At 40.7% G+C, this 21,027-nt stretch overlaps 2 protein-coding genes across 3 annotated transcripts in view; one reads left to right on the plus strand and one right to left on the minus strand.

Moving 5' to 3' along the window:
- MPPE1 (metallophosphoesterase 1) overlaps positions 1-11,925 on the plus strand; it is a 31,497-nt gene extending 19,572 nt beyond the window's left edge. Inside the window, exons 2-10 of the mRNA XM_086740606.1 lie at positions 3,477-3,861; positions 4,711-4,819; positions 5,137-5,240; positions 5,855-5,935; positions 7,839-7,947; positions 8,846-8,917; positions 9,029-9,151; positions 9,885-10,025; positions 11,446-11,925. Coding sequence (XP_086596732.1) covers positions 3,587-3,861; positions 4,711-4,819; positions 5,137-5,240; positions 5,855-5,935; positions 7,839-7,947; positions 8,846-8,917; positions 9,029-9,151; positions 9,885-10,025; positions 11,446-11,628 — 1,197 coding nt within the window. The 5' untranslated portion in view covers positions 3,477-3,586 and the 3' untranslated portion in view covers positions 11,629-11,925. The remainder of the gene's footprint in view (positions 1-3,476; positions 3,862-4,710; positions 4,820-5,136; positions 5,241-5,854; positions 5,936-7,838; positions 7,948-8,845; positions 8,918-9,028; positions 9,152-9,884; positions 10,026-11,445) is intronic.
- The window catches only part of GNAL (G protein subunit alpha L), a 204,052-nt gene continuing 193,055 nt past the window's right edge, over positions 10,031-21,027 (minus strand). For both annotated transcript variants that reach the window (XM_086740604.1, XM_086740605.1), the window contains exons 11-12: positions 20,298-20,365; positions 10,031-15,262 (exon numbers count right to left, since the gene is read on the minus strand). In XM_086740604.1, the coding sequence (XP_086596730.1) occupies positions 15,116-15,262; positions 20,298-20,365 (215 nt within the window). In that variant the 3' untranslated portion in view covers positions 10,031-15,115. The remainder of the gene's footprint in view (positions 15,263-20,297; positions 20,366-21,027) is intronic.

The following is a 21,027-nucleotide window of genomic DNA, read 5'->3' on the forward strand; positions in this document are numbered from 1 at the left end:
ACAGGCTGATTTTTTAATGTTGTGCAGAGTGGGTCTTAAAACATGTATATGAGAAAAACTTTGAGGTTATTTCTCCCCTGCCTAAAGAATATGTACATTGACTGAATACAAAATTGTCGTGACTGGCAGAATTTTGCTGTTTGCCAGCTACTGAAGATCAGTTTTCCATTATAGGGTATTTTCTCAGCCCAAACAATTGAAAGGAATTAATGATGAAAATATTGATCTCACCTTTATGACGAGCTTTTAAACTTTTAGAAAACAGTTTTGCATCAGGCCACTCCCATACGTTTAGAGCTAGAAACAGTGAGAAATCTTCCAGTCTTTTCTTGTAACTGAGATCCTCAAGCTCTAGTAAGGAAGCAGATTCTAGTCTAACCTTAATAATCAGCCATTCAAGGAGGAGTAGCAGCAATGTGTGGTACAGCGACATGTTGAACCACAGCTCCATCTTGCAGCGTGTGTGCAGTCTGACAGCATTGTTTTTGACCTTGCCATCACGTGTGAGAGGATGTGGGTCTCTGGTCCTCCGGTGCCCGTATGTGAGGTTCAGAATACTGCTGCATGTGCTTGGTTTCCGGTTAAACCGCTTTTACTTTGGCGCACAGGGATGCGCAGCCACACTCCTGAGCAAACAGTTCAGCTGGGCTGCGAGCAGCCGTGGGCTGGCAGGTGGCAGGGCGCGGTAGGCAGGGATTTCTGTCAGCCAGTGTAAGAGTTGTCTTTCAGATCATTCTGCATCACTGACTTTCTGTAATTATTTTTTTTTTCCTCTTTTCTTTTTTTCTGTCGCTTATCAGGAGAGCTAGAAATGTAGGGTGCAGATGGGATACCTCTGGCATCTTCCACATCTGTGGCACAACTCCCAGTACAGTAACAGCTAGCAGCAGAAACGCTGGCACAGGGAGTATGTGTAGAAATGACCGACTATGGTTTTGATTGTGTCAGTTGCTGCTTGTTACTTTTGAAAATGGCAGTTTTGCCTTGAAGATATTTTTATTTTTGTACTAATTGCAGGTTTTGAGATGTATTTTTTAAATTTTTTTTATTTTTTGCATTTGATGGGATCATTTCACTTCTGAAGATGTGATTATTATTTTTTTTTTTTTTCACTGATCTGTAACACTGGCTTTTTGCTGCAGCTTTGTAGCTATTTGGACAGCTTCCAAAGAAATTTTATGTGTGAAAAATAATGTAATGAAAAACTTCTAGAGGATGCATAGATATTGATAGCAAAATGACAGGGTTTATTTGTTTTAAGCTTTGTGTAGGTTTTGAGCAAGAAGAATCATAGGGTTTTTTTGTTTTTACAGTTTGGAGGGTTTTTTTGGCATGCCTAATGCAAGTTAAACAACTTACTGGCATTTTCTGTTCAAATTAGTACCATTTTTGTTGGAAGAAGACACTATCTAGGATTACCAAAGTCTACTTCCATATTCTGGAGTAGAGGCGGGGTAAGGTCGTATGAATTTGTGTGCTTAGTTAAGAATTTACCTGTCTTTTGTCCTTGTTGCTGTGTCTGTTGAACAGACATTTCTGCTTTAATCTTGCCTTGTTATGAGATGTACAAACAAGATCTTGTTGATTTTTATTGCTAGTTAAAGTGCAGATGAGATTAATATTAAACAAGTTAATCAGCCTTTATGTGTAATTCCTCCGTCTTGTGAAATTGTGACGTCTGGCCAGTGGCTTTCTCATGCTAAACTAAGTTTAGATAGAGCTGAATTGCATGCAATTAAGTATTAGTCATGCTAACGTTAAATAATACATATTAGAAATGTCATGTGATGCAGAGTAATGGTTCGTTGTCTTGAATAAGTACTTTGTAGTGGTGATAGGGGAAGCTCGTGTTTGAAAATAAGTGGCTATTATCAAATAGAGGTTTGAGTTGGAAAAATAAGGTAATAACCACATGTCAGTTTTCGATTTCCATGACACATCAATCAAATGGGCTAGGGCATAGGGCAGTAAGGCAATTTAAGTTCTGTTCTGTGTTCTGCATGTAACTGAGAGCAGGATTTTAGAAAAAGATTCACTAATTGCATGTGGTTCTGTAATTTTTTCCTAGTGTTCCTAATATTTAGGATCTAAGTGTTCAAAGGTTCTGAGTATTCACAGTTCTAAACAGATTTAGTCCGTTCAAATGAACACTGGCAGCTCATCAGTGTCCAAATACTGTGTTCAGTCATTGCTGACATCCTGGATATTAGTGCTGTGTTAGAATTTTTCTATTGCAGAAAGCAAAATTGCAATCCCATTCTTGGATGAGGCACAAGAGTTTTCTTTATGGATTTATCTAGAGGCTTGTTCATGAGCATGTGAAGTAACATCTTTACAGCTCTCCCGGAATCCCTTTTACTGTGACCATGCTGCACTGTTTCCCTTTAAAAAGTGAGGCTTTCAGACGTGTGGTGCTCTTCAGACGGAAACGCTGAGAGGTTGTGTGTGGAACCTGAGTGATTTTACTTGAAAGTAAGGGCTAGTGTCTCCGTTTTCTCAGGTGGGATGCTTGTTTCTTGTCGGCACTTACACTGGAAAAATGTTTCTGCCAAGGTCTGTGGAAGAAACAGAACTGTGAAAGTGTGGGTGTTTCCTTGTTAAACCAGGAATAATGAGTTTCTTTAGAGGCCTGTAAAAAAGTGAAACAATCAATGAGCTCTGTTACAGCTGTGGCTTATCAGTGTGAAGACATTTGTTTTCGATTAGGCTTTAAATTGTCAGAAACCAATATTGTAGTTTCAAAAGGAGTAAGTTCCGTCTCTGGGTTGCAAACTATCCAGGGTGGAATAAATCAGTAAATACAGTAAATTTACCAATTTAGGCTTATTTTCCTACACTTGTCTTCATCTGTAGGGCAGTTTCTGTTTCTGAGGCTTAGATGTTTCTTATTTTCCCCTTGTTAGAAATGAAGCAGCGTCAGTTAACTAGTCATGTGTCTGTGCCTGTGTTCCTGGAAAGCTCCAGTAAACTTGTCCTGGGATAGTAAATTGCTTTTGGTTCTTGGAGATTATTACAACAGGCTGCATTAAAGGTGGTAATTGCATTGATTTGCTGTAGTCATGTTCTGTGGCTTGTGCCAGAAAGTGGTTGCACGTGGCATTGCAAGTGGCTGGGATGATATGGATCCTAATGGATACTTTTTGCTGCTGTTCCAGCTAAGCTCTGTCTTTACCTACCTTTGACTTGTACTCACAATGTTTTTACTGTATAGTTTTTAAAAAAAACCATGGTGCACCAAGATCTTGGCTGGCTTTAAACTGGTTGCCTTGGTCCTGGTAGGGGGGAGAGTGCAGTTCTGTGCTCAGTGGCATGGCCATCTGTGTACCTGAAGGAGAAGACCAGCTTTGCTTTTTAGGTCCGTTACGTATTTCCAAATCTTTCAGGGTGACAGGAAGCTAACACTGTAGCCCTTACATGGTAGCTTTTCACAGGGAATGCTGGCTTCATGAATATTTTATTTTGTGTTTTCTCCACAGAGATTTTGTACTGATACAAAGGCCAATGTGATCGTTTGAGTAGCCCCTACCACTTTCACCTGAGAGAGGAGAACTGAGCCACTGGGAGAGAGTCTTATGCTGGTACTGCCATGCTGAGTTTTAGCTCAACTACTGTGAAGAATCTTCCTTTGAAGAAGAGGCTCTTTTTCCTGCTGAAACTTGTGTGCTTTATCAGCTCAGTGTTAATATACTGTGAATTTTTAATTTATTATGTGGTAATTTTTCAATGTCGATGGCCGGAAGTAAAAGGTGGAGCTCATATGGGTAAAAAAGAGACTTCAGCTTCAGTCCTAAAGGCCATAATTTTAGCTGATACTCACCTACTTGGTGAAATCAAAGGACATTGGCTGGATAAGCTAAGAAGGTAATATTTTTTTTTTTTTAAATAATCTCTATCCTGATTTTAGAGTTTTTAGTAGTAGCTCATGGGACAGATGTTTAAAACCAATGATGTTGTACTTGTAAGAAGTGTACATGCTGACTCTGACTCCCCTATCTGGATCCGTGCTGGATAATAAGCCAGTGTTGAAAGGGAATGAATGGGACGTACTGCGGCAGTGTAATCTTGAATGTCCAGGTAGTATGTGGGTGTAGATGCCCGCGTATTTTCGAGGGGTCAGATAGTCTTTTCCAGTATGTAACTATTTATAGAATGCCTTAAAAATGAGCCCGATGACTTGGATGTCCCAATTGTTAATACCTTTAATTGCAGAGATAAGGGAGCTGCTAGAAGTTTGTCTCTGTAGTAGAAGAATCGGAGGCAAAATCACATTTAAAGCCAAAGATAATCCAATACTATTCCTACAAAGCCATGTTGTTTCTGTTAGTCCAAAAAAAAAAAGCAGACTGCTGAAAGAAAGTACTAATTCTACTATGATACAAACATTATAAACTTTTGCTGCAGAAATAATGGAGTAAAATGTGCAATAATTCACTGTTCTAATTAATTGCTGTTTAATGGAATTGTAATGAATCAAAATAGTCAAACTGGTATTACTTTTTGCCTGAGTTGGTCATGATTGTGTTGTGGTGTAATTATCCACCAGGTAAGATGCACCTACTGTGCTTAAATGTGATTTCTAAGTATTTAATTTGAATTTCATATTAGTACTTTTGGTGCCATCTTTGCATTCCTGCCAGGCTGCGTTCGTGTACTCAGAGTTGAGGTTTCAGAAGTGAGGCAGCGATTACTGGGTCTGTCTTTTTCTTTCAGGGAGTGGCAAATGGAGAGATCTTTCCAAACTGCCTTATGGTTACTGCAGCCAGATATTGTTTTTATTCTGGGAGATGTCTTTGATGAAGGAAAATGGAGCTCACCTCAGGTATGACATCAACAGCTCTCTTAATCTAAAAAATGAGGATTTCTTGAAGGAAATGGATGACAGATGCAAGCAGACTAGGTATGCAAGTCTTTGTTTAATATTGCTACAACTGTCCTACTGGTAGACGTTTCTAGTGTTTTAGAAACAAGTTGAAATTTGTGATAGTTCTTTATTTTTGGTAGTATCTTGACACTTTTACCCCTCGTGTAAAACTTAAAAAATGTGACCATCTCATTGTATGCTTCTGTATTATATACTAGCGGTCCTCTTTGATACAGTCGCACGGCATTAATTTCTCCATTTGTTTTTTCATGCAGGCGTGGGCAGATGATGTCAGGAGATTTCGTAAAATGTTCAAGTATCCAGTTTCTACTGAGCTAGTGGTTGTCGCTGGGAATCATGACATCGGATTTCATTATGAGTAAGTCTTGTCAGTGAAAGGAGTGCGCAAGTGCCAAGAATGAAACGTCAGCATGCATACAGTAACTTGGTTTTGTGTTTGAGTGACCTCTTGTGTGGTTATATGGAAAGTTTTTGATCATAACCACATCAGAAGGAATTGTAATTTAGAGCAAGACCTTAAAAGGTATCCGTCTGTGCACAACGTACCCTAGGAATAAATTTTAGAACAGGTTTCAAGCCACTTACACGCAGAGAAGCATGAACGTGAAGTTGTTCAGAGCTGGTCTTTCTGCATTGGCAGAGAAGCCTTGAAGCCACTTTTTCTTGCGTTGGGCCTCTTTGTCTGAGAAGTATTTAGTCTGAGCGTATTCCCGTTCCTGGTATGTCAGCACAGAGTAGTGTAAGTGCGCTCGCTCTGCTGTACTTCTGTAGGACGGCTGTGCTTACGCTGATGCGACTGGGACAGAGTACATGATGGTGTCAGAGCCTCCCCGTGAGTCTGCTGAATGAGTATGTGGTCGAGATGATGGTGCAGCAAGCTGCATGAGTGGTCTACAAACTGTAAAGCAACTGAGTCAGATGATTTACAATGCCAGTTTCTTACCTCAGTTGTGTTTTTGCTCTGTGACACAGAATGACTACTTACAAGGTAAATCGATTTGAGAAGGTTTTCAACTTTACTTCAGGAAAGCTAATAACTCGAAAAGGAATAAAGTGAGTACATTTAATTTTTTTTTTTCATTGTTTAGAGTAGTGACTACTGAGCTAGGAGACCCAAGTGATGAGAACTGGAAAAACTGGAAATGGAATTTCTAATGAAATAGTATGGGAATGCTTAACTTAAAGCCTTTTTTTTTTTTTTTTTTTTTTTTTAAACTTTGTATCTAGCCTATGATATGTTAAACGCAGAACACTTTGTCCTAACCTGTAGTTTGATATGGAGTGGAAGCTGTACTTTGAGCTAGGTAAATTGTAACAATTTCCTTTTAAATGGAAAAGTACTGGGGAGTCAGAATCAAATTCTGTGGTTTGCCTTTTTACTTCCTTGCAGTTGGTAATGACCCATGGCTGTAAACATAACGGAAGAATAGGATTCAGTAAAGAAACACAAACAAACCCCCTCTGCGCTTACATGTTAAGAGTTTCATTAATTTTAATAACTTATTTAGTCTGCAGAACTTAACTCCTGTTTGAGGAATTTGGGAACATAGCAGTTGCTTGTCCACAGTTCTTCCACAGGGTGGGGTAATAATGCACAAGCTGGTTTTGGCTTAGAGCAGTCCTTGTTACAGCGCTGGTTTCTCACAGCTGTGTGTCTGTGGCTGCAGTTGTCTGTCGTGTGCCCTTTTGTTGTTTAGATACCACGCAGGAATCTGATGAGGGAAAGCAACAGTGGGTTTGTGGAAAGGCATTTGCCTTTAAACCTCAGATATATGAAGGGAAAATCCATTGCCACTCTGCATTTGGCATGTATGCCATCAGGTTATAATCACTCATGCAAGTATAAAACGCAAAAACCTGCAGGTTTACACTGGTCCTCTGAATTAAGCCAACATTAAAAATTTTCAGAACAGGTCTAGAAATTGTGCGTCTTTTTTAGGAAGATCTGTGAGATCCATGAATGCTCAGTATAATGCTAATATTTATAATGCAGATGTGGAGTCCTCTAGATACATCTTCCAGCTGTTTTAAAAAAGAGTTATTAAGGAATATCTCCACATCCCCTTTGATAAAGCAGCACAGCAGAATTCTTGCATCCAGTAGCAGATTGCATGTTTAGTATCATATTCTTTAACTGAAACGTGCTGTATTATTAATAAAATGTTCCTGGATAAAGTATTGTATAACAAAATTGTGGTATAAAGGCAGCTTAATTTGATAAAACCAAAATTCTTTATTTTGGGCTTTGACCAATATCTCAAGTGGAAGCATTCAGCTCATTTATGTCTGTGAAATGTATTGAATTGAACTGGGAATATGTGTCTTCCTTGAGTCCTGAATGAGTGACTAAACACGTATGAGTCTTGCGGTCGAAGTTCAAAGCTGATTTGAAAGCTACAGGGAAATATTTTTCTATAACAAATAAAATCCCATTTTCTGTGTGAGACACCGCAAAGTATGAAACTAAGTTTGTTCAGGGTAGCCTGCCAAATGCAGTGCTGTTCTGCTTTTCAGACCTGAATGTCTAAAAGGATGTCTCTCATATCTAAAATGTGTGTGGCCAGAGAAGCAAGTTTTCCTTTCCCTCAGAATTCAGCTTAGCGGGCTTCTAACATTCCAGTAGCGTATCACTTAAGTATCCATTATAATATTAAAAAAAAATTGAAGTGTAAAGGTGAAGCATAACATACAGTATATTGTGCAACCTAATTAATTAACAACTTATTATAAAGCAGCCTATACCAGGTAGAGAAACAGCTACAGTATGGATACTCAAAAGAGGATTTATAGCGCGTGATTTCGGGAGCTGTTACGTTCTGCTCTTTTGCTGAGCTGTGTCCAACTTTGGAACATAAAGTTATAAAATAAACTTTATCTCACATGTGTGCATGAACAGCAAATGCTTTTCTGTCCTCCCCACTTCCCTTCTCTTTGCCCGCTCCCTGGTGTTTTCCAGCTTTGTCCTAGTGAACAGCGTAGCGCTGGAGGGTGATGGCTGCGCTGTCTGCCGTGCCTCAGAGGCAAAGCTTGTGGCGATTTCTCACAAACTGAATTGCTCCCAGCAGGTAAGAGTTTATTAGAAACTTGGCTGCTGCAATGGGAATATTGACACTGCAACAATAGTCAGGATATAACTGAGACTCTCCTGAAAAATATCTGCTTCCAGTTCATCTTGCAACTTGTTAGCAAGTCTTTCTTCTCCTCATTTATTTGCCTCTTATAATTTTTACTTTACTATTAACTGTGTTGCTCTGTGTTAATAGTGGTAACTTCCTTGTCAGTGCTGCCAACAGAGAGGGTGTCATTTCCTCTCTTCCAAGGAATGGCAGAAGTTCTGTAACCCTTCCTTGACTTAAGATAGAGAATAATCCCAGTGTTTTTATTTATGCGTATTGTTCTGGTTTATCTTCTTCAAGCTAGCCTGTTCTTCTAGTTTTCTGATTCTACTAGTCTTATCTTGGTAGCCTAGTCATGTTTTAATTGTAGTCATTTTTCATCAAATCCAATTGCTGCTTGTATTTTTTCCTCTTCCCTTTTTCACAGGGCAATTGGACATGAGGTAGGCAGCATGACTGACTGAGCTGGCAGTCAATCAGGAAACCAGCTCCCAGTGGAAAAATTGCCAGACTCTAACTGCTCTCTCTCTCAGTCTGTCCTAAATCTCTTCTGCCTTGTTTGTGCAGTGAGATTCTGCTGTTGCTTTCTGCATTCAGAAAGAGTGCAACCGTATTTACAGCATATACGGAAAGGAGAATTAAAGCATTTCCCCATCCATCCACAGCAGAGGCTCTTTATACAGTGGACATATGTAAACTCTGTACTCTGAGCTGATACTGCTTGTCTCAAAAACCAAACCAACAAAAAAACCCAACCCCTCTAAACCTAGCTATTGTTTCCTTCCCTTCCCCACCCCAACAGTACACATAGCTGAAGACAATATGTATGGATTGATTTTATTCACAGAAACCGAATCATTCCAACAAAAGATGCAGTGATGTGGAAAAGCTTCCAGCTTCAGAACCCATCCTTTTACAGGTGTGTGAGAGGTGGGGTGAGGCAACATGTTGACATGTTTTTAGTGTATTTGTTACCGTTCCAGAAGGGCTGGATTGTTAACAGCTGATCCTTGCTTTGAATTCCTCCCAGCACTACCCTCTCTATCGGAAAAGTGATGCTGAGTGCAGTGGAGAAGATTCTGCTCTTCCAGAGGAGAAGAACATCCAGTTTCAAGAAAAGTATGATGTACTGTCTCAAGAAGCATCACAAAAGGTTTGATTTATTAGGAACTTGAATGTCGGTGGGTGGGAGTGGGACATGTGTGTAGATATATATAGATTAAAAAAAAATTGGAAAGGATGTTGGCTGCGACAGAGGTCACAGCTGCTCCTGCTTTAATGAGGCCTTTGAGAGGCTGCTTGTTAGAGCTGGTCCCCTGAGGAACATCGTGATCACGGACTTGATTCTGATGAGCTTCCCGGGTCCCACTGCTCTTAAATCTGTCGCAGTGCTGTTACCTCCACTTTAGCATTGTGTACTTTAGGTACTGTGTAGATCATTGCCAAACCTAGTACAAACCCACTGTTTTCAGTGAGTCAAAGTCAAAGTATTCCCTAAAAATCTAATGGCATGTTTCCTTCTGCATGAATTTCTTCACTCAAGATTCTCCCTTAGACAAAAAAAAAAAACGAACCAGCATTGCTTTACAAAACCCAAGGTTTTTCTATTTGTGAGGTCAACAGCATGCTATTGCCTTTGTTTTTCAAATCTGTATGGCAGGAAAAAAAAAAAAAGTCCAGTATTTGGGATGAGGGCCAAATGGACATGATTAATGTTGCAGTATCAACACGTCTTACTGCAGAACAGACGTCTACACAAAACACTTTCTAAGAATATTAGAATTGCCATGATTTTATTCTGTTAGAAGAAGAAGAAAAAAAAGTTTTAAGCTCAATTTCTTTTTAGTTATGACTTAATTTTGCTGCTTTACCATTTTGTGTTCTAGCTGATATGGTGGTTTCGTCCCCGTTTGATTCTCAGCGGGCACACGCATAGTGCCTGTGAAGTGCTGCACGCAGGGAAAATTCCAGAAATCAGCGTCCCGTCATTCAGTTGGAGGAATAGAAACAATCCTAGTTTCATCATGGTAAGGTTTAATTTTTTTTTTATTTTTCTCAGGTAACTTTCATAAATAAATCAACATGGCAGTCAGCTATATTTTAAAACTGATTCTACCTGTAAAAACAAAAAAATATAAAAAAAAATAGCCTACCCACCCAACCCACTCAGTACACTGCATCCACTTTATAAAGTACATCTGTGGGCGCCACATGTTCTGTGTGGTACAAAGCAAGGCTGTTAAAGATCCAATTAGTATCTGGGTACAAGCATCGAACATCTTCTTATAAAGAGGGTGCATTGTAAACTATTGACTTGTAAAAATAATCAGTATTGTGCACTGAACAGTAGAAAGACTGGTTTGGCTTGGTTGATTTACCAGCTATGAAAACAAGAACGTATCCACCTGAAACTCTTGTGCACGGTGATCGTGGTTTTCAAGCTCGTGCATTAACCGCTTCACACAGTGACAACGTTTGTCACGTGCCAACAGTCTGCCTCCTCCTTTCCAATTCACATTTTATACAGTGTGTTGGTTATGCTCTCGCAGGCAGTTCCAGTGCTCAGTGTATCCTTAGAGGTAAATCAATTAGTTCCCCAGTTCAAAAATAAAACAGCTCCTAGAAACTCGGAGTAAGAAGCAAAACCTACAATCTGTTTAGAGTAGTCTGTGACCTGGGGGGACGAACCCTTCATGTACTGTTACTGCTGTTCAGTTTAGGCTGCTTAATATACAGACAACCTCACACTTTTAAATTCTTTTAATGCAACTGTTAATATTTCTTGTTGAAAGTAGTTCTGTTTACTCTGTATTCCTGAGAGTCGCTGCCTTCAAACTAGACATGCTCTCTGCGCAGGCCAGACAGTGCAGCTTCACTGCAAAACAAGCGGTTGGCTAATTAAAGTTGCATCATCCTCACTACTGTTTTAACTCGGCCTCAGTTCGTTGTAAACTTTAATAATCTGAACTGCAAAGTCAAACCAAAACCCAATGAAGTTCTCTGTTGTTTGGAATTCGGATTAGCCAACGTGATTTTTTGCAGCACGTACTGGGTAGGAGGAGGGCTTAGGGAGGAGGAAGGGGCACATTCACAAAAGCTAACTTTAGCCTGGGAAGGCTCCTTCCTGGATTTAGAGCAGCTAAAGTTAGGCTTCTCTTGAAGGCAGATCAGATGAGGAGCCCAGCTCTCTATTTACGCCAGATGGAATATAGGGAAGATTGGCCTCTGGGCTAATGTTGGCCCGGTGAATATTCCAGTTCGTGCCCAGCACCACAAGGTACGGACTCTTCAGCCCCCTGGAGAAGGCACTGGTACTAGGAAACTGGCCCCAACCCTTGCCACCCAACACAGAATTTAGAAATTGGAGATCTGAGAGCCGCAGTGTCTTTACCTCCTGATTCAGAACCCACTGTAACAGCAAAGTCACAGTCTTCATTTCTCTTCCAGGGCAGCATAACACCAACTGACTTCTCCCTCCAAAAATGCTTCCTTCCGCATGAGAGCAGAGTCTTTGCTATATACTGTGCAGCAGGTACTCTGCTTGTAATCCTGATACTAGCTCATTTTCAGCTTCTCACTCCACCATTTTATTTTGCTCAGCGTTTAATCAGTAAGCATAAAGCAGTATGAAGAGCCAGACATCTGCATTCAGTCACTGAAATACCAAAGCTGAGAACAGTCAAACATCAGACTATATTCATGCCAGCAAATGACCTAAGTTGATTGCTAGTCTGAAGGCAGGTTGCATTTACACATACCATAGAAGTCTTATACAGCTGATATGACTACTACAGGATAAATAATTAACTGAAATGAACGGTTCATGCTGTACAAAAATACTGTATTCTACAATCAAATGAGTCCTTTTCCTGCTATAATTTTTTTTTTTGTATCAAATATGTATATTAAAAGTGTAACTGTACAGTATGTAAATCCTACAGCCTCATCACTTATCTGCACTAGTGTCTCACCCCGGTGGAGGCTCAGTCCCGCAAACTGGAAACGTTTCTCTGTTTTATTGCTGCGTGGCCCTTCTAAAGTCGTACTTCTGTTTGTTAGGGTCAGGCAGAAACTAGGTACATCACCGCTGAGCGATGTGGATTTCCGTAACCTTTTTAGGATGTTGTACGTAAGGGACTGTGGTTTGGGACAAGAAAGCTTCCAGTTCCTGACACATTAAATTGTTAGCTGACTACAATTTGCAGTTATCGTCTACCAGACAACAATGGGAAGAAGCGCATCGATCCAGTTTGCTGATACACACTTGAAACCTGCTTAAAAAAAAATTAGGGTGACACCTCAAGCTGCTATTTTTAAAAAGGTGTGCTGTGATGAGCTTAAAAAAAAAAAGAGGGCCCTGTTGCATCCCAGAGATCTGTGTGGTGAGGGGCCCTCCAGTTGCCGATCTTCTGCAAGAAGGAAGGTCAAATACAGCTGCAGTAACGTTATCCTACGTCTTGGCCCTCAGACTACGGACAGACAGGGATAGGAATGCGCATTATTTTCGATTCCTGCAGGGCCGCCAAGTTCTCTTAACTTCAGTGTAGAGTGCCATACTGAAGTGCCCTAGCTCTGCCGTGGGGAGGCGGAGGCTGCCAGCCGTGCTGCAGCGTGCCGCAGAGCTGGGCCGCAGGCCCCTGCCTGGAAGGCAGCACGGACAATGTTAAAATCTGAGCTCGGCCTCTTCGCGTGCTGTGTATAAGGGAAGAGGTGATGAACCTACTGCTTCTCCCCACCTGCCCCAGAAAAACCAGAGGGACTCTTTCACGCCAGGACCAGTTTTCCTGCTGACGTTCCTGTGGAGGCTGGGAGCTCGAACCTGAACGCCTGGGCTGGGGGTTGTTTTAAAATAAAAAAACCCTAGCTTTTATTAGTCGCTCTGTTACTTTCTTTGGCATGGGAAGCGAGAGAATCTTTGCATTTGGGAATTTTGTTTATTATTAGCTAACTCCACCCAGCCTTTCGCTTTCTGGGAAATATCTGATGACTACATTGAACATTCAGATATCAAAGTATACTCATTCCTGGGAAGAGGAAACAGTTGTACTGAAGTATCTAAAATGGGGCTATTTATCGTCAAATAGAAAAAAAGTTCTCAATTTGTCTGTAGTCTGAATTTTAAAAAATGACCAATTGGGGTTTATAACTAATAACAATGCTTTTAGTAAAAACAATTAATCAAACCTGCTGATTTATATGCCAGTGTGGGGAATGTGTTAGCTCTTAATCTCTCCCTAAATTTAAAATGAAGTGGGGGGAATGGTCCAAGGTGTGGTAAAACGCTCTATAAATTAATGTAGTCTAACACTTCTCTAGGTTTCTGTTATTGCAACTGTAATTTTAGACATTTGTACAGGTTATCTTGGACACAGGAAAAGTATATAGTCACAGACATAAAACACCTATGTATAAAATATAAAGCAGTGTTATAGTTACTAAAAAGGACATGCCTTATTGCTACAGCAATTCTTGCTTTTTATATATTGTACTGTACCACAACTTCTTTTGAGAATGTCATTTGCATAAATTATTCAAGTTTGAGAAATATTCACACATTTTGATTCTACAATATTTAAAATAAAACAATTTTCTAATGTGTCTCTTTATTAAAAGAGAAATAAAAATGTCATCTTGTAATTCTCTTAGGCCAGACACAAGGGTTTATACACCTTTTTTTTTTTGTTTGTTTCTTCTTTCTTGCTATTTACTTGCACAATGAAAGCGGCTGTTGGTACAAAGATTGAAGAGCTCTATATAATGGTGCTTTACACATTCACAATCGGTCTGTGCAATTGTGAAGTTCTATGAATGACCAAAGAATTACCAAACATATTTTCTAAATATAAAGGAGGAAAAAAAAAAAAAAAATCCTTGGTTCCCATTAAAACAACACCAGGTTGCAATTTGGACACTTGAATGAATTCCAATGTTTTAAAGCTGAGACTTCAAAAGAGAAAGGCATGTTTGCTGCAACATCCGGTGACTGTAATACCTTACTTGGAAAGGTAAGTGGTTAATTTGCATAATTTATAATTTTTATACTAAAGAGCATTTTTATATAAACCAGAAAAAAACCCCTAAACTCTACAGATAAAGTTCTTACCTCCAGTCACTGCTGCAGGTAAGGTTGACATCAAGCTGTACAGCGCAATCAAAAACATACTTACATCTTAGCTCATTTTACAGGTACAGCCATAATCAAGGCACAAAGATCTTCTACAAGTATTTTTCTTCAATAAAGTTGTACAAAATAATATTACATTTTACAGTCTGTACAATATAATAAACCAGCAGTAAAACAAAAAAATATATATAGGGAGAGGACTGTTGTCCAAGAATGATCGGAACTAAAAGGATCATTTGTGGACAGCACAAATAACGTAAGTGAGGGTGGTAAATTTTCTGCCCAGATGCAACAGGCTGAAAAGTAGCTGTAATTCAAATGCCTGAGGTGCGCAGAGACACTTAGCTCCAAAACCCCAGAAAAATTGCTTTGTCTTCACTGTTCCTCTCATTATCTACTCTACTTCCTGTGCCAGTAACGGCTTAAAAGAGGAGGTCACTTTATCAGTTGACCTGCAACTCAGAAATGCTAAAAACTGTGACAGAGTAATAAATATTGTGGTGCTGCTACATTGTGTGTCTACTTCCTCAACAGTATTTAATAACCTGATACAAAGTGCATTAATCTTTTTTTTCACCCATCAAGTACTCTTCCATGTCGCGTTAAAAAGGAAACCCACACAGAGGGACAGGCATGACTTTAGTGTCATCCAGCTGACAGACCAGTTTGAGCTGACGTTAACCTGCTGGAAAAAATTTAGCAGGTCACGTTCAGTTAAAAAAAACAAAACCTAAGGGAACAGAGGTAGCCGAAGGGCTTAGTGGAATGACGAAGAAGTGGCATGTCAAAATAAAGCACAAAATAGTCCCAAAAAGCATGAAGGAAAAACAACCCAAACTTGCTTCAAATCAGCTTAAAGGTTAAATAATCATAGTAAACAAAGTGAAGAGACTGACATTTCTATAGTATATTCTTCCACCCTGTGTGGGGTAGCATCAAGAGAAAGAGCAAGGAGCAAAGAATTTAAAACCACAGGTTCCACGGTGATCCCCCTCACAAGAGTTCGTACTGGCGGAGATGCATCCTTTGGATGATGTCCCGACAGTCGTTGAACACTCTGCGGATATTTTCTGTGTCCACTGCACATGTAAAGTGTGGGTAGCAGTAATGCCTGCCGTCTCCGCTCGCCGTGCTTATCCTCTGTGGAAAAAGTGAGAAGGAGGGGAAAAAAAAATGGTCAGTTTCACATCTCAGTGGTCTATAGACTTGCAGAGTACCAGGAAACCTGGGAAATTCTGTATATAGATGATTTAAATACATTAAAAAAAAAAAAAAAAAAAGAAAAGAAGGAAGGTCTGTGGTCTGGTCTAGTACGAATCACAAATTTGGAATGAAGAGTAAATGAAGTTATGGATACTATTATGGGGTCAGTACATTGCTACTCCGTAAGCGCCAGAGCGTCATTCACACAAGCTATTATGACATCACTGTGCACATCACTGTGCAGCTGACCTGTGCTGCCGACAGCTCTGCAGTCTGCCATGCAGCTGTCCCCAGAATTATTTTCTCTTCTTTTTTTAGTGCCATCATGTGGCAAATTTTTGAACTTTTGTTTTAAATCAGCAGCACAAAACTGAAAAGCTCCCAGTTGTGAAGCCAGTAGTGGCAGAGAACAGCATCCTTCTGCTTCCAGCTGAAGGCCCCTGAAGTTACCTTTACTTAGCGCACCTACTAAGATGGCTGGAGACTTGGTATCGTTATTGGAGATCAGAACACGGTGGAATTATCATCAGAGTGAACGAGTTCCCATAGAATAATAAAATATGCACAAACTCAGTATTCAGTTTTTGCAAGGCTACTGCACAACTTTGTAGGTTACTAACTTAAGCTCCAAGTGTCACTTCACCCACGGTTATCTTGTAAAATTCCCCAGGATCTTAAACAATATTTAAAAAAAAAAAATCTTAATTTTATTCTGTATTCCTGTAGGACTGATAAATATAAATCCATTCTATATCATTACTTTGAAGAATACATACGGAATGCCATGCAAGCAGAAAGTCAGTTCTTGGGAGAAGAATTTTTATAAATATTTTCTGAATGTTATTGCAAATTATACTGGCTAAACAACAAAAAATGTTTTCTCTCCCTCTGGCTACACTATATATTTTTAATACAGTGATTTATTTTACACGTAGGATTGACCTTTCAAACACGTGCAGCTACAGATATGCAAAACTATAGACATTTAGAAGCCATGATTCCCACAATTAAATCAACAAGAAATTGCAGATTTTTGCAGGTAACTTAGGTAACATTAGATAGTCAACACTAATTAAGCAGGAGGTGTTCCCTAGGTATACTAAAAAGAATTTTCTTCTTACTAAACTACACTCAATACCTGGTTCAAGGCTTACCCTCATGAAAAATATTAATTCAGTAATGTATTCAATCGATGGGTAAGTTGTTCAGACCATATTTGAAGCATGAAGTACACTAAACAATAATGAAACAAGGAAAAAAAAACAACTTTTACAAATTACTGCAATGGTGGCAAAATGCTGAAACTCAATTAAAACATCGATTGAATTTGTCTACCTTCAAAATATTCCAGAAGGGTTTGGGAAGATCTTTGCTGTCTTGCAAAGTCTGGGGGAAACCATACCTTTAGGAACCCAAGGGCCGAAAGGACATGGACATTCAAGATCATACTAATTTTAAAACAGTAAAGAAATGCAATAGTGTTTCTATTTTTTATACAAAAGCTGCTTTACATTTTTTCCCCTCCTGCAGATCTGTTCTATATGACAGTGGTGTAATGCCACCACTCACGTGCAGCAAGGAGAGACCAGTCGCTATTTTTTTTTCTAACTGGACTTAAAAAAAATATTGTCCCCCAAAAGACGGTCCACTCTGCCTTCCAACTACCGCTGCACTTTTTCATTCCTAACCCACAAGCCTCGGAAGAGTTCTGCCTTGGCCTGTTGCAGGGGTCCCTGGCTCTTTTGCCCTGTTTGACGCCTACGTGGAGGCGTGCAGCCTCCAGCTGCTGTGGCCACCTTGCCCGCATCCCTTCCCATGCGCTGCCTTCGAGCAGCATGATGTAAGGATGCGAGAGGGGGACCAGACTCCCACACCGAAGTGCTCTTTCTAGGTCTAAATGTTAAAGGCTGTCAGTGAGGGACAACATACAAACGCTTTCAGTGCCACCCAGATGCTGGCAGTAGGGAGCACACCATGCTCCAACCCAACGTTCAGTCTTTTTCTTGTGTTTCGCTAAAATAAGAGTTCTTTCACCCAGTGTTTGCACCGGTCCCACTGATGTCTATGGCAGTAAGCTGCCCACAGTGTTCTTCTGATGGCTGGTTACATATGAAGTATGTCACAGGATGTATTTTCAAAATGTTAGGGTGTTTTTACTTTTTTTTTTGGTCCCGTGACAGCTCTGTAGTTCTCTCACTTTAAGATAAATGCAGTATTTTCACCCCTACTCAAAATTTATTTTGAATAGTAGTGTTTTACTTGGCACCAGCTGAGAGGGGACTGCACTATCCCCTGGGACAGAGAACATTTACTTTCCTGTAACACAAGCGGGAGTTTTTAACACCAATGTCCCTACACGGCAGGCGTCAGGACGACAGTTTTCAGTGAGGAACCAAATGCATGTGAGGAGCCCGGTTTGTTTGTCTGGAGAGCAGCTCTTTACCTCCCAGATTCAGGTTTTTTAAAAACCAGCATGAACCAGAGGGGCTGTGCCGCTCTTTGAACAAGGGTTACTGACACACTGGGGATGTATTAAAACAAAACACCAGCAGCTGGAGAGCCCTGTGTACAAAACACCAAAACGGGGCTGGGGAGTAGCTGAAACAAGGAGCGCAGGAGCACGCTGCCTCTGGGAAGAGCTTGGGAGGGGAAAGCATGTGCTTGAGACGAAGGAAGGAAAATTTCCTACAAGATATGTCCTGCTAGCCCTCATCCACTGCTCCCCCCCATTAAAACCCACGGTGCCCAGCAGCCAGGCCTGCTGCACCCACAGGCGCCCACACCAACTCCGAAATCAGGAGCTGATGTATTTTGCCTTCCTAATACTCATATACTGCTGTGTTGTTGGAAATATGTTTATGCTTAACCTCCTTCTGAAATTCTTTAAATTACATGCTTTGAATTTGCCAATGCCAGCGCCTACAGCCAGGTCGAGTTTTAAGGGGTGCAGCACCATGGTGGTGGTTTTCACATACACACGCCTTACGCAGACCTGGTACCGTGATAAAAATCGCAATAAAGCTTACAAATGAATAAAAACACATTTCTCCGAATTGTGTCTGAAAATAACAGAGCAGGACAAGGAAAAGGTCACAAATGGAGACTTGGAAAGAAACTTATAGAGCAGAGCCAAGAAGGCTGCAGGTAGAAAATACACACCTTTTCTTCCTTGCACCTGGCTAAGGACATCAGATCCCTCCCCAGTCTGCATGCTGAGCTTACTTTGCCTGTCCCCTTTGCCACCCGCCTCTCCAAAACCTCAGCCTTTTGTGCCTGACCCCACGAAAACAGCAGTTGCTACGCGGCCTTTGCCCACCTCGCCCTCCCGGCAGGGCCTGTGCGTGGCCTCCGTTACTCGGGGCACACGCAGGCCATTCAGATAATTTATGATGGGCGCAGAAACACCTCGCTTGCAAGACTTCCATTTCCAACAGCCTGAAAATTTAAAGCCACTGTTTGAACGTTCCTCTGTTTCTTTATGCTGAGAAACCAAGCACGAACCCAGGAGAGAAACATCTGAACACTGTTTATGGAGGAGATGCTCTCCGCCAGGTCTGCGGCGGTTGCAGGGAAAGCGGGGAAAGCTGTTCCAGTCCCATTTTGGCCCCACTCCCGAGCCTGGGGGACTGCCCGGCGGCTGGCGGGTGCTGGCCCTGGCCCAAATGCTTCTCCTGCCCTCAGCACCTGTGGCTGCTGAGGGCCTCCAGAGCGGCATGGTGGTTTTTCATGTGGTTGCAACGCCTACGCCCTCTCCCATCCCTACCCGCTTCATAGGTGGCCTCTTTGTATAATACCAGTGAGTCACGGCAGGTAAGGGCCTCGCCCTTGATGTGTTTTCTTAAAATAATGAAAATAGATAAAGGTGGGGAGTTTCACCCTAGTTTCCTCATAATTTGGTTCTCTTGGAATCTCCTTCCAAACTGAGTATTGTCACCTGCTTCACAGCATTTCAGCGTTACCAAAAGAGAGACTTGGCTTGAAGTGGGGTTTTTTTGGGCAATTCTTGCATTAACACAGCACGATCTGACATTTTTCCTCAGAATCTGAAAGGTTAAGGCAGTGAATGGAAATCCCCGAAGTGTGAACGCAGTTAATTGCTTCCTTCTTTCTTGCTGCATCAACAGCTGCAAATCCTAACAATACTTGCAAATGCATAATGACTTTAAAATTGTTAATTCTAATGATTACATTTGTTATCTCAAACACCCTCATACAGTTTCTATCAGTAGGGCAAGATGAGTGAGCTTTGGTTCTGGTCCCCATTATTGCTTCGCACTGTGGGAACAACTCGGTACGAGTGAAGCCGTAGGTGATATCGGATTAAGATCCCTGTCTCTGATAGCAGCGCAGGGCTGTGATCATGTGATTGATAACCCCTTAAATTTGCGAAATGTAGACAACACATCTTCAGCTCCACCTTTGGAGTAAACCTTAACTGCAAGAATAACTGTGACCAGACAAGGAAACTTCCTTAAAATTCCTCAGTAGGGCCATGACACCAGTCCTAGCGTCAGGTAAACCTAACTGGCACAAAAGAAATCTTATTTAAGGATAAAATCTGTTTTTTTTTCCTTCATTCTCTCTTTCCAACTGACCACTGTCAAAGCCCTCGGAGAAACGTAGGATTCAAAAAAAAGCCTATTTGTTTAAACGTGGACTGGACTGATACGCGAAATAAACGTTCACGGCAACAGCCAGTAGCATCTTACAGGTGAAGATAACGACAGAAAACCTCACTAACTGCCAATGGAAATAGCACCCGGCATTGTGACAGTGACTTCATATAAAATGGACATCAAAATGTGCAAGCACTGGGGAAGGTTCTGCAAGATGGGCAGCTGAAAAGAATTAGGGAATTGCCAGACGTTCTCTCCCAGATTTTTGCAAAAATCCATCAGTTTTCCCTAAATAAACCACACCATCTGCCAGTATTTCCTATGATAGAATCACACATAGGATCAAAATTACTCACTAAAAACTCATCCCGGATGAAGAACTTGGCTCTTGTGACTTTGGGGTCTTCTCCTGCATCTGGTGTTGCTGTTTAATTAAAAAATAAATGACATCAGAAACATGAAAAGCAAACACTCATCTAGTTTTCAGAACAAAACATTTAACAAGGAGGAAGTAGTCCTTCAATACAGAAATTAAAATGTTAAATACCCACAAGAGGTTCCCAATAGGTAATTCTAAAATGGAAGGCTACTGTAAAACCTGAAATAAAATCCTATGCATTTAACATATTTTAGGAACCTGAAAAACACTGAAACATCGCAACAATGTCACTGGTCATACCATAAAGAGGCTTACTCACATCCACAAGTTTGTTCACATAGATACAAACCAAGTAGGAGTTAGGGTTTCACTTTTACCAGAAAACACGACTAGAAAAAGCAGCTGAGCTGTTCAGTTTCTGCAGCAGAACAGCATCTCTTGAATAAAGCTTCTGCAGGTAGGAATTTAGGTTTAAGAACGGTTAGTCCAAGATTATACTTGAAAAAAAATGGTAGTATCAAAAGATCTTGTAATATATGTATTTTATTTCCAGGCCCCAAGTCAGCAGAATACTTGGACATACTGTCCATCAAGGGGCTTTAGGTTAAATTCTTGTTGAGCGAGAGATTCATTGGTCAGTACTGTTTGTTGGCAGACGAAGTCATCTCTATCTAGGCCATGTAACAACTGTATTCACTGTAAATGTA

This window comes from Chlamydotis macqueenii, chromosome 2 (assembly GCF_036417535.1).
Source record: "Chlamydotis macqueenii isolate bChlMac1 chromosome 2, bChlMac1.mat, whole genome shotgun sequence".
Classification (NCBI taxonomy): domain Eukaryota; kingdom Metazoa; phylum Chordata; class Aves; order Otidiformes; family Otididae; genus Chlamydotis; species Chlamydotis macqueenii.